Source organism: Pistacia vera, unplaced genomic scaffold, assembly GCF_008641045.1.
Source record: "Pistacia vera cultivar Batoury unplaced genomic scaffold, PisVer_v2 Contig530, whole genome shotgun sequence".
Taxonomy (NCBI): domain Eukaryota; kingdom Viridiplantae; phylum Streptophyta; class Magnoliopsida; order Sapindales; family Anacardiaceae; genus Pistacia; species Pistacia vera.
The window spans coordinates 271,198-284,099 of NW_022196369.1; the positions used below are offsets into that span (position 1 = coordinate 271,198).

At 33.5% G+C, this 12,902-nt stretch overlaps 2 protein-coding genes across 4 annotated transcripts; both read left to right on the forward strand.

Annotated features, from left to right (window-relative positions):
- The first annotated feature begins 1,712 nt into the window (after positions 1 to 1,712).
- LOC116107253 lies at positions 1,713 to 3,271 on the forward strand. Its single transcript, XM_031393548.1, has 2 exons — positions 1,713 to 2,040; positions 2,796 to 3,271. The coding sequence occupies exons 1-2, from the start codon at positions 1,713 to 1,715 to the stop codon at positions 3,269 to 3,271; spliced, it is 804 nt and encodes a 267-aa protein (XP_031249408.1).
- A 5,225-nt stretch (positions 3,272 to 8,496) lies between these two features.
- LOC116107254 (lipid phosphate phosphatase 2-like) lies at positions 8,497 to 11,243 on the forward strand. 3 transcript variants are annotated; one of them, XM_031393549.1, is made up of 9 exons: positions 8,497 to 8,627; positions 8,847 to 8,932; positions 9,030 to 9,260; positions 9,358 to 9,445; positions 9,534 to 9,643; positions 10,110 to 10,203; positions 10,298 to 10,486; positions 10,606 to 10,665; positions 10,861 to 11,243. In XM_031393549.1, exons 2-9 carry the CDS (start codon positions 8,897 to 8,899, stop codon positions 11,052 to 11,054), a joined length of 1,002 nt encoding a protein of 333 aa, XP_031249409.1. In that variant the 5' UTR covers positions 8,497 to 8,627; positions 8,847 to 8,896; the 3' UTR covers positions 11,055 to 11,243. The 3 variants fall into 3 exon arrangements, with proteins under 3 accessions (XP_031249409.1, XP_031249410.1, XP_031249411.1); XM_031393550.1 differs by having other exon boundaries at positions 10,298 to 10,434; positions 10,587 to 10,665; XM_031393551.1 differs by having other exon boundaries at positions 10,298 to 10,434.
- The last annotated feature ends 1,659 nt before the right edge of the window (positions 11,244 to 12,902 follow it).

Below are 12,902 nucleotides of genomic sequence, written 5' to 3' on the forward strand. Positions count from 1 at the left end.
ATCCTTGAGGGTAGGCCTCAGATTTTGAAAAAAAATTGCAAATATTTATAATTAATGATTTTTATATCAAAAAGGTACAATACATATGATCCACAATCAAACTAAATGCTATAATATGTTAATGCAGCAGCTCATCCGTCATAAATATTGTGAGGCCCACTAGTTGCCATATGCGGCCAATCTCTATAAAATCACAATTTTTGTATCCCTAATTTTATTTAGTGAGTGCGCCTCTCTTTCTCTTTGTCTTACTGGCTCAGTTGAAGTTACAACTTTTGAAGACTATTTTATGCTTTATCAGTTTTAGGTATGTATATTACTTATTTTAATTTAGTTTATTTTAGGGTTAAATCATATTTGTTTTTATGGAGGTTTTTTATTCTGATGAGAAAAAGTATAAATCTTGTGAGTTTATTTTGTGTTTGTTTGATTTTGTAATTGGTTGAAAACTTTATTATTAATTTGTGACTTTAGATATCAAAAATACATTTATAAAATTAATATTTTATATAATTAGAGGACAGCTTGATTTACACCAATCATTAATATATTAATAATAATATTTTTATTATTTTATAATGTGATTAGTTGACTAAGTATGCTCTAATAGTAATTAAATTAAATCTAGTTGATCTATGCGTATAATTTAAATAAGTCAAAAAATTGATTAACAAATTATATAAGTTTTTAAATTTCACTAAAATGATTTTAAATATAAGAAAATGAACACAATAAAATGATTAATTAATTTTTAAAATAATATTTTAATTAGATTAATTGTTACATCTAAAAACGTGATAAGTCAGTCTTTGTAATTTTATTAATTAAAGTTTCATTGGTCTTTCTTTACATGTATTATATTATCTTTTTTTTTTTTTATTTGATAGCTATGACATCCAATTATTTAAAGAAATTAAAGAAAATTCCAGCAGAAATTGTTGATGGAGACTTTATTAATATTGAGGTTAATCAAATCCCATTAGAAAAAGAAGTCCCACATCAGCAACAACAACACCAAGTAAAAGAAGCTCAACCTTCGGTCGAGATGTTCAATTTAGATGAGCTTGAAACTGATCCAGGATTGAAGATACCAATTAACGAGATTTGTTGTACTGACAAGCAAAAATAGGAAGTTCGAAGAACATACTTGTTGAAAGGTCCTTGCCAACCTAAAGATCAAAACTTTCCTTTCACTCTTTTCGAAGATAAAAATCATAGGTTTATACCAGAGTGGTACAAAGAAGGTCCAAGTTGGATGGAATATAGTGTGGCAAAAGATTGCATCTTTTATTTAAATTGTTATCTTTTCAAAACTGATTATGGTGACCAAGCAGGTGGTGAAGTTTTTGTGAGTAAGAGATTTAATAATTGGAAAGATAAAGCGAAAGTGAAAAAAACATGTTAGAGATCATTTTAGTACTCATAGCCAATGTCATGCCAAGTGTGTTGATTTGATAAACCAAAGGCAACACATTGATGTAAATCTTGTTTGCGTGTCAAAAAAGGCCAAATTGGACTATCGCATTCGCTTGAATGCATCAATTGATTGCATTAGATTTCTTTTACATCAAGGATTGACATTTTGTGGTCATGATGAGTCGGTTGAATCTGAAAATCAAGGTAACTTTATAGAACTATTGAAGCTTCTATCCAATTATAATGACGACATAAAAAAAGTTGTACTAGAAAATGCTCCGAAAAACCATCAAATTATGGCCCCCAACATCCAAAGGGAATTAACTAGTGTTTGTGCTCATTTGACTACTAAGAAAATTATTGCAGAAATTGTGAGAGTTAAACAACCATTCTCTTTACTAGTTGATGAATCTCGTGATGTGGCAGTGAAAGAACAAATGGCTATTGTTTTTCGCTATGTGGACAAAATAGGTTGTGTTATTGAACGTTTTATCGGGGTTGTGCATGTTAAGAATACTTCTGTAAAGTCTTTGAAAATTGCAATAGATCATTTTTTTGTAAAGCATGGATTGAGTTTGACAAGTTTACGGGGGCAAGGTTACGATGGAGTAAGCAATATGAGAGGTGAGTTCAATGGTTTGAAGATTTTGATATTGAGAGAAAATAAACCAGCTTTCTACATTCATTATTTCTCTCATCAACTCCAACTGGCGCTGGTCAAAGTTGTAAGTAACCATTCGACATTGGGTGAATTTTTTCAATCTCTTTCTATGTTATCAAACACTATAGCGGCATCTTGTAAGCGCAGAGATCTTCTACATGATAAACAATATGAAAATGTGATATCTTTGATTTCTAATGTTGATCTTCATATGGGATGAGGTTTGAATCAAGAATGCACTATTAAACGACCAGGAGATACATGTTGGAGTTCACATATAGGGACAATTCATAGTGTCATAAATTTATTTTCTTCTGTTGTTGATGTGCTTAGGGTGATTGAGATTAAAGGAGACGATTGGCAAAACAAAAGTCAAGCAAGGAGTTTATTACGAATCATGGAGAATTTTGAATTCGTCTTTTTGTTATTCTTAATGAAAAGAGTATTCGGAATCACAAATGAACTATCACAAGCATTATAAAGAAAAGATCAAGATCTTCTTAATGCCATACAATTTGTACAAATTTCGAAGCGTCGATTGCATAAAATGAGAAATGAAGACACTTGCTTCGACATATTGTTAAAAGAAGCTTCTGATATGTGCAAAGATAATGACATACCAATCTTGGAGAATATGGAAGATAACTTTGGGAGGACAAAACGGGGGATTCCCCAATTATAAATAAACATCATTTTAAGGTAGAATTGATGTATACAGTTTTGGATAACATTCAAGAAGGACTCAATAATCGTTTTGATGAAGTAAATATGAGGTTGTTTCAATGTATGTCATCTCTTGATCCAAGTAATTCTTTTGTTGCATTTAACAAAGATAGATTACTTGAATTTGCAAAGTTCTATCCTGCCGATTTTCCTCAACACGATATTTGGTTGCTCGATGATCAACTTGAAAACTATTATGAGGATGTTAGCACCAACGCCAATTTCACTCATCTCGAAGGGATTGCCGACCTTGCTAAAAAAATGGTTGAGTTTAAGAAAGATGTTGCTTACAACAAAGTTTTCTTGCTTATTAAATTAGCATTGGTTTTGCCTGTGGCTACTGCAACAGTTGAAAGGGTATTCTCTGCAATGAATCTTGTGAAAAATAGTTTACGTAATCGAATGGGAGACGACTGGATGAACAATTGCTTGGTGGTTTACATTGAAAAAGGAAGTTTTTGCTACAAGTGAAAATAAAGATATCATTGAACACTTTCAGAATATATCAAAGTGGAAAATCGTGTTAAATTGAAGATCTTCAGGTATACCATTCTAACTTACTTTCATATTTAAACAATCAATATTCATATATTTAAATCTTTAGGTATACCATTCTAACTTGATTTTTTGGTCAATACGCAGAGGATGTGTGGGTCTTTAATCTAGACGGTTGAGTTTTGATATTAACGTCTGGATTTGGAGTTATACAATATGAAGTTTGATTGCTTCTCTGGTGATTTTAATCTATCTCTTTGTAAACTTTTATGTATTTTACTTGTGTTAGAGTTGTGATTGACCCCTAAATTTGTGTGGAATATTTTTTGTGGGTTGTGGTTGTTGTAAACTCTTTTACTTAAGGTTTGGTGGTTTTTTAAAAGTTTTCACTAGTTGTTTGGCAAATAATAGCGGAGCCGTGGAGGCCCTCTCGGGCAAAAATCCTGGCTCCGCCACTGCATCTGAACCACTATAAAAACCTCTCTTGTCAATCATTTATTTATGTTTATGCAAACATATATAATCTCAACTCCAGATTCAAATTTCATGAATCCATCACGTGTAATTTTTAGGACTCTCTTAACACTTTGCACGTGCGAGTCGTTGGTGTCAAAATTAAACATCAACATGTTTCAACTTTCAAATTCTTAGATTTAGGGTTTTAGGTTTTGGGTTTTAGGCATACCAACCATTTCCGATGAGGGTTTGTTGGGTGCCTATTTTTTCGGTTAATATTTGGTAAACAAACTGAAATGGTCCCCAGATGACTCAAAACGGAACCGAATGAACTGATTTGTTAAGGGCCTACCAATCTGCTGTACTGAAAGCTAAGGAACAAGAAATGGGACATCATAAACACAACTTAAGGAATCCAATTATAAATTAAACTGTTTCTTGTACTAACTCTTCGATTTGCATCAACTAAATTAACTTACCCCACCACCATTAATGCTGAATATTACTTGCTCCACTTTCAATTCTTAATGATCAAATGCAACAGTTCCACTTTGATGCAAATAGTTTTCATTTCAATCCTATTTTTTTCACTTTTTGCTTTTAATTACTAACCTTTTAAGTGGAATTCGAATGACAGTAAAATCCCAACAAAATGGGTAAATAAAAAAATTAATAAATACATTAATTTATGATTATAATTAACACTTTCTTAATGATTCAATTCAATCTCCACTTCATCTAGACTCGATTTGTGTACTTAAAAGATACTCAATTAAACTTTGTTTGTTTAACCTTAATGGCAAATTAACATGTTGGGTTGTCTTGGATTTGCATAATTAGAATTTACAAATGAAAATCTAACACGCAAAGGAAGAGGGAAAATGATTCTGTGAATGTGTTCACCAAATCAAATATCAAATTGATGTAATTGTCAGCATATGAGGGTTGGCTTTTAGTATTGTTGGAATTTTCCCTGTTAATAACAAGGCTTTGTGCGGTTCCAGCAAGCAAAGGTAGCAGATCTGAATTACGCGTGGTTCGCTTCTGGTCCACCCATGGTCAGCCTGTTCAATAACGATGTTTCCCCTTAAACAATTATCACACGCCACCGTTTTTTCTTTTTTTTAAATAATACGAAATTTATAAATACTTTAACTAATTTTTCGAAATCCTCAAACTAAAATCTAGTAATTACCCTATTAACTCAAACTTAGAACTATAATACATTCAAAAGTATCAATTAAATATACATTTAAATAAATAAAAATCATGGATAAGTGTGTTTCCATCAGCTACTAGCAAGTTATGAATTCAGTAAAATTTATATTTGTAACGCCTCAGTTGAGATACGTAGCCATTATTTATGGTATGGCCTAAAAGTTTATTGAATTGCTCTAAAATGAGTTTGTATATTATTCATATTGTTTGGTTGGCCCTTGGTTGAGTTTATGTTTTGGGTTTGGTTGAGTGTTTACCCTTTAATTGATCAAGACTTGACGGATTTTGGAGTTGCAGCCTTCGCCGGAGCGAGGAAGAAGCTTCGCCGCGGCGACGTTAGCTTTGTGTTGGCGGTGTTGGTTCTGTAATTCTTCACCGGGGCGACGGAAAGTGGGGAGTAAAATGCAAGGAAATTTCATGGAGAATAGTGTAAAATAGGCGTGAGTTTGTAAAGAATTAAAGGATAAAGGTGGAATTTCAAGAAAGAGTAAGGGCAAAATGGGAAAGAGTATATATTATATGAGCTAATAAGAGTTTAGTTCTCTAAACCCCTCCATTTCACCCATTTCCACCGCCTCTTCATCCTTCATTTTCTCTCAATTCCTCACTCAATTTTCCAAGGGATTTTTGAGAGTTTTGAGTTAGAATTTGACAAAGAATTGATCCTAAGAAAGAAGAGGTAAGAATCGTTACTTTAGATATGAGTTTTATTTATGTAAGGGTTAAGTTCTTACTAAGTTTATGCTTAGGAAATAAGGGAAAGCTAAGGTCCAACAAGAGTAGAGAGTTTTAGTGAAGACTACTCAAGTATGAGGTAAGTAAATCCAACTCAAGTTGATATTTAAGGAATCTATTGAGTAGAGATTTCTTTATGCGTGTTTATATTATGCTTGTGGAGAGATTGAGATGATATGAGTAGCTATTTATGTTGATTGTGAATATATTTGAGTTATGAGAAGTGTTCTACTTGCATGATGATGAGTTGAGTTTGATTGAGATTGGAAGAAGTTGGAGTAGATTTTTGGGAGTATGTTTCCTTGACAGGGAATGAGATCATGCAAGAGAATTTCCTCCCATTTTGGGATGGCCTAAGAGAGAAATAGAGTTCTCAATAAAGTAGAGTTTTTGTATACACATGAGTTGTTTGATGAAATGCCTAAGAGAAGCATGAGTATGAGTAGAGAACCTTAATTCTTGCAACATTGCATGTTGGCATTTCATGAGTGCATTAATGAGCATGAGCCATCCATATGCATTAATTGTGCATTTAAGAAGTAGCTTGGGAAAGAGTAGAGAATTTTGAGTATAAGTTACACTATGAGTAATAGATTAAGAAAGAGTAGAGAACTTTGTAAATAGACTACTCTAAGAGTTAAGCTATACTATGAGTACTAGTTTGAGAAAGAGATGAGTATTAGCTTGAGCAAGAGTAGAGATCTTTGTGAATAAACTACTCTAAGAGTAAAAGAAGAGAATAGAGTAGGTTGTACGATGGGGAACCCGTGAGTGATGAGTAAAGTCACGAGAGTGGGTGCTTTGTGATCCCTAGCCGTGCCTCTGGTTAGATGGGGCCGTGACCGTCACGAAGAGTGGAACATGAGGTTCCAGCCGTGTCTCCGGTAAGATGGGGCCGTGACATTCAGAGAGAGAGAGAATACACTCACTTGGCCAAGGGTTTCGAATCCATGCATGACCGAGTCCGATCGGCAGAGAATAAGTAGAAGTCACGAAGAGTGGGTTGGTGCTTCGTGATCTCCACCCGGCTGTGTCTCCGGTAAGATGAGGTCGTGACATGCAAATGAGGAAGAATGAGCAAACATAAGAAAGAATAAAGAGAGACAATGAGTAAGGTCACGAAGAGTGAGATGAGTACCTAGCCGTGCCTCCGGTAAGATGAGGCCGTAACCTATAACAGAAAGTTAACAGAGAAGAGTTATGAGAAAGAGAGACAGAAAGAGAATCAGTAGAAGTCACGTAGAGCGGGAGAAGTCCCGATCGTGCCTTCGGTAAGATGGGGCCGTGACATAATTCAAAGAGAGAGTTAGTAGAAAAGAATTATGAGAAATGAGAAGGAGATAATATAGATAATTAAAGAATGAGAAAGCTTGAGAAAGAATGAGATAGAAAGAGAGAGTATGAGAAAGAATGAGAGAGTTTGAGCTAGTAAGAATAGAGAGTAGAAGAAAGAAACATGCAGTTCTTTTGCATTAATTGCATGTATATCTCATACATGCATGCACCATGATTTCTTCCATGGTTAGTGAGAGTATGATGAGAATAAGAGAGAACCATGATTTTCCTTCATGGTGAGTATGATGAGACTAAGAGAGAACCATGATTTTCCTTTATGGTGAGTAAGAATAAGAGAAGGAGAAAAGAGAATAAGAACAGAGAGAAATAAAGAATAAAAAGAGCAGAACAGAGTGAAAGGAGAATAAAAGTATTAGAAAGAAAGAGAAAAACAGTGAGAATTAGAAATAGAAGAACGGTAGAGTAAGGAAAGAACCAAAGAGTGAGTTGCGGGGACATGTAGTAGAGGATTTACTTACTGAGCATTGTTATGCTCACCCCATTATTCTTCCCTGTTTTGCAGGAAATAGGAGTAGTGGTCGGATAGACGTCGAGGAGCGGAGAGTATTGACACTACTGTCCACTAGTTATGATATTTTGTATTAAGTAGAAAGTTTTTAATACATAGTATTTTGTTTATGTAAAGAATTATAATTTATGAGTAAAGAAAAGTTTGAGCCCACTATCTTCTATACGCTATGTATATTTATAATTTGCATAGTATATATTATAAGATAGTAGTAGGGAGCAGATGTTACAATATTAAAAGTTTTGTTTTATTTATTTTAACATATTACAAAAATACTACAATTTGAAGGCATCCGATTCTTATAAACAGATTATGTATTATAATATCCTTATTAATTAACGTATTACAGCCCAAACATGTAAATAAATACAAAGTGTATATTTTAAATAGTAATACCTGGAGTCTTGTACGATAAATAGTTTATTAAGATCGTATATTATACGCATAAAAAAACAAATAGAAAACGAAAAACGAAAAAACAAAATGGATCATCCGACATGTAGTAATATAATCTTAGAAATTTCTTTGCAACTGACTTGCTCTTTCAAGCTGTAATTCTCTCTTCAATATTAACCCTTTGATCATCACTTAGATTCACAATTTTTAGAATCAAACGTACAGAATCTACTAAGAAGAAAAAGATCCCAAGTGAAACATCAAGTCTGTCAACAAGTCTATCTTTACTAAAAGTGAAACGGCACGTCGTTTTTACTTGTATTCAGTTTCTGGAGGAAGTGGAAGTTCCAACTTGGAGTATCCGAAGGGTAGTTTTAAATCGTCAAATTTGGCGTGACAAAAGTCAAACAATCAGACGGTGAAGATTAACCAATCCCCCACCCACCCCAGTCAACGCATTAGTTTGACCATTTCAACCCCCTAATCAAAAGTTCAAAACCCGATAACCGGCGCCATTTCTCTCAGTTTCAAACAATAAACAAATAAAATATTTTACTCGTGCATGCAACTCACCGAGTCACTGACTGAGTCATCTCTGAGTTCCGTTTATGTTCTTTCCTTCTTCTCCTGTGCTTCCCTTTTTCGGTTTCACACCAAACCCTGGTTCGTTTTTCTTTTTTTAATTATTTTATTTTTAATAATAAAATACTATTTTCATTGCTATCAGTCTGTGTTCATATCGTATTTAATATTCAAAACTGTAACGTGGTTCGTGAAAACTATTTTTATTAATTAATTTTAGATTATCCTTTTTTTGTTTCTTGTTTCAACGTTACATCCTATTTATCCCGTTTTTATTTTTCGGTTTATTTTGTTTTTCAGAGAATTTTGGACGGTTGTTGCTGTGAACGGCTGGCTTTCAATTCTCATCCATGGCTTGGTTACCAAATTTTCGAAGCTTCTTTCTGGTTAGTTCTTATTTTAATAGTCATATTTTAGTGATAATCTATTTTCAAACTGAGAATCTTTGTCTGATTTTCTTGAATTTGATGTGTTGTGATGAAGGGAGGAGGAGGAGGAATGAGAGAGATTGATCTTGGTTCACATACAATAAGAAGTCATGGATCCAGAGTGGCGAAAACCCATATGCATGATTGGATCATATTGGTTGTTCTGGGCGTTACCGATATCATTCTGAATCTTATTCATCCATTTTACCGGTTTGTGGGGAAGGACATGATGGCGGATTTCAAATATCCGATGAAAGATAACACAGTGCCCGTTTGGGCTGTGCCTGTAAGTTAAATTTTCTTTTGAATTTCCCAGAAATTTTCATGAATAATGTAAAGTGTTGACATCCATTTTTCTTTTGTTTGGGGATTTTGATGGACAGATTTATGCAGTTTTGATGCCAATACTTATTTTCCTGATAATTTATTCTCGTAGGAGATGTGTGTATGATCTGCACCACGGCATTTTAGGTGATAATTTCAAGCAAATTTTGCAGTCATTTTATTTGTTGAAATGTGTCAATTCCTTTTGACTCATGAAATTTTTTATCTTGTGCAGGCCTTCTTTATGCTGTGCTGATTACTGGGGTTATTACTGATGCAATTAAAGTTGCAACCGGCCGCCCTCGCCCCAATTTCTTTTGGCGCTGCTTTCCTGATGGAATTGAGGTAAAAAAATTGCCTCAGACTTTCTCCCTGCAGGAACAATTCTTCCTTGTATCCAACGCACGTATAACTATCCAATGAGAGAATGGATGTCATACATACATGATAACGTGACTCATTTTTATTGGATGGTTGTACGTGCATCGGATGCACATAAGCATTATTTTTCCTAGGACCTCGGTTACCTATGATAGCTAACAATAAAATACCAAATTTCAGAGTCTTCAATTCAGAAAGTTCAATCTAGATTTTTGTTTTTCTAATATTAGTTGATGGTAACTAACCGATAGCTACATCGATCAACCAATGAGGTCTACAAGAGATACCTTTTAGAGTTAGATGATGGTACGTAGCTAACCATTAGCTACCATTGACCAATTAACGAGGTCTGTAGGAAAGACGGACTATTCTCTGTTATGTACTTTGTGATTCTTGAGTTATGCTAAGTTTTATTTACTCTTTTTTCCAGAATTTTGGTGGACGGTTTGGAGATGTGCTATGTCATGGCAAAGAAAGTGAAATAAAAGAGGGACACAAGAGTTTTCCAAGTGGGCATACTTCATGTAAGCAAGTTTTGGCACTAGTTTAATGCAACATTTTGCTTTGAAAATGCTGTGAAATTCATAGTTGAAACAAAATCTGGATTTTGCTATACAGGGTCCTTTGCAGGATTAGGTTTCCTCTCAGTGTACTTGTCAGGAAAAATCAAGGCATTTGATCAAAGAGGGCATGTGGCAAAGCTTTGCCTTGTTCTTCTTCCTCTCCTCCTCGCAGCTCTGGTTGCTGTTTCTCGAGTGAGTGACTATTGGCACCATTGGCAAGATGTGTTTGCTGGTGGCATTATAGGTCTGTTTTAGTACCAAGCTCACTCTTTTGAAGATGTTTTATTATTATCTGATAACGTTAAAAGACAAAATATTTCAATCAAAGTAACACTGATAAATAGGAGTTTATACTTTTTGCAGGGCTGGTTGTGGCGAGCATTTGCTATCTACAATTCTTCCCACCTCCATATCATGATGAAGGTAAGATTAATCTTCGTAGAAACCGGACATGAGACCTTTAGTTCTGATGACTAAAGTAGCAAAACATAATCAACTGTTTCAAAAGTGCAGATTTCAGGATTGCTGTCTAAACAATGAATTGCTCATATTTTTCTTGCTTTTCTCCATATATATATAACACAATTGTTTTGAATTCTGCCTAATCTGTTTGCCCAGGATGGGGACCTTACGCATATTTTCGGGCGCGAGAGGAGTCAAACAGTAATGGAAGCACGGTTCTTCCAGTAAATGGGCTCGCTATTCGGTCAAGGGAGAATGTTGTGAATCAAAATGGTAATTCGTTTATGCCATTACATGTTGAAAGCCCTTCAAGAACAACAATAGATGCAATGGAGGCAGGAAGGAGGTGATAGATCATGTAATTGTTTATTTTTAGCTTTGGGTTTAATTCTCTGGGTAGCTTCTTATTGTTTATCTCTTTTGTTATTATTTTTTTACTTAATTAGCTCATGATTCCACAATTTCTTAGTGTTGATTGTATACTATTTTAGGGCTTTAACTTTGTAAAAATAGATTTTAATTTTGATAATTTTATTTAACCCCCCTAGTAAATTATCTAAAACACTTAAACACGTAACTATAATCATGAGTACAATTAATCTTTAATCGAGAAATCCGCATAAAAAAAAAAAAAAAAAAAAAAATCAAAGAACATGTATTTCACTATCTATTTGGTTTCCCTTATGTCACAACCTTATTCTGCAATATCATGTTCAAGTGTGATGTCGGGGATGTCACACGGGCCGTTCTACTACGTTAAACTCTAGGCCGGTGACACTTGGATAGACCTTTTCCTATTTCAATTTGATTGACTTATTTATATATTAATAACTTACCAATCAAACTATGCTAATTAGCCAGGTAGATTTCATCAGTTGTGACTATATTTTGAGATAAAACTTCCCTAGATAAGCTTTACCATCAATTCATTCTATAATTGAATCCAAGTCATACACTAAAATAATTGAAATATTTGAAATCCTAACATTGCAACGTGGTTCTGGCCACCCAATGTTTATGTTGAAAAGACATCAATGGGCCTCCATGCTTCCTTCTTGCTGATTATAACGTCATCCCAATAACATAGTGTATTAAAATCCTTAATTATTGTTACCTCGATAATGTAACATTTTCCTTGATTATATTATTATAATATTACTAAAATAACTTTTGTTTTGTTTTTTTTTTTTTGTTTTTATGATCTCAAATGAGCTGTCATCGCTAAAATTTTCTGATTTTTAATGATACAAGCCTATGCTTACCAACAAACAAGTGGCTTTAATTTCAATTTAAAGCATCTATTTTTCTTAGAATTGAATCATATTATTTCTTTTATCTTTTTCCTTTAGGAAATGATTCCTTTTAAGAAACAATTTGAAACCTCCATTTCCTTATTAATTTCTAACCTAATCATTTTAGAAGTTAAATATATAATTATATATAAAGATCGACTGTTGGTACAAAATAAAGAGATTTTTAAAGTGGTTCAGTCAGGTTAACAGTCTACGTCCACTGTATTTTATTGTTTTTGAGAGTTTATAAGGAACAGTATAATTCTTAGGAAAAATTGTTTAAAATAATTGCCCAATCCCCCTTAAAAATAAGTTATAATGAGTTTATATAACACCTATTTACATGATAAAATTGAGATAAGATTCAAATACATAGAATTAAGAAGTTGTATGATCTTTGACTAATATCATTTTTTTTTAAATTGAGTCAATCTAAATATCTTCTCTCCTAATAAAGAATTATCCTCTCCGGATTTTACGCATAACACGTCATGATTTCATTTAAACGCAAATTGGGTATGCGGCAGATCACCAACTTTAATTATACATTTTGTTAATCCGGTTTTTTGAAGTGTAAACTAGTATTCAGAAGTCTAATTGGTCATGAGCTTTGATTTTGTATTTTGTCGGTAATTTAACTGCTCGTAACCGGAAATTTTCATATAACTTTGACTAAAGAACAAATAGATAGAGATTTGTTTCTGATCCACAGAAGTGTCGAGTAGCTGCCTGACCTTTTTGTCAAAGGGATTGAATCCCGAGAAATAAAGAAGAAAATTGCAAGAACAAGCAAGGAATAAGAAAGTCTTGAGTCTTGACAATTGACCCCAGTTACCCACAAAGTACAAAAAAAATTAAGTGGAAAGTGTTATTGATAATGCATTTTGAAGGTCAAAAAATTCTATG

What these genes read in the sequence shown, in the direction of transcription:
- LOC116107254 (XM_031393549.1), top strand. Translation starts at nt 8,897, where the DNA reads ATGGCTTGGTTACCAAATTTTCGAAGCTTCTTTCTG. An exon ending in ATTTTCGAAGCTTCTTTCTG is followed by an intron (nt 8,933 to 9,029) that starts GTTAGTTCTTAT and finishes GTTGTGATGAAG; the next exon opens with GGAGGAGGAGGAGGAATGAG. An exon ending in ACCTCCATATCATGATGAAG is followed by an intron (nt 10,666 to 10,860) that starts GTAAGATTAATC and finishes CTGTTTGCCCAG; the next exon opens with GATGGGGACCTTACGCATAT.
- LOC116107253 (XM_031393548.1), top strand. Translation starts at nt 1,713, where the DNA reads ATGGCCCCCAACATCCAAAGGGAATTAACTAGTGTTTGTGCTCATTTG. An exon ending in TGGAGTAAGCAATATGAGAG is followed by an intron (nt 2,041 to 2,795) that starts GTGAGTTCAATG and finishes TGATGTATACAG; the next exon opens with TTTTGGATAACATTCAAGAA.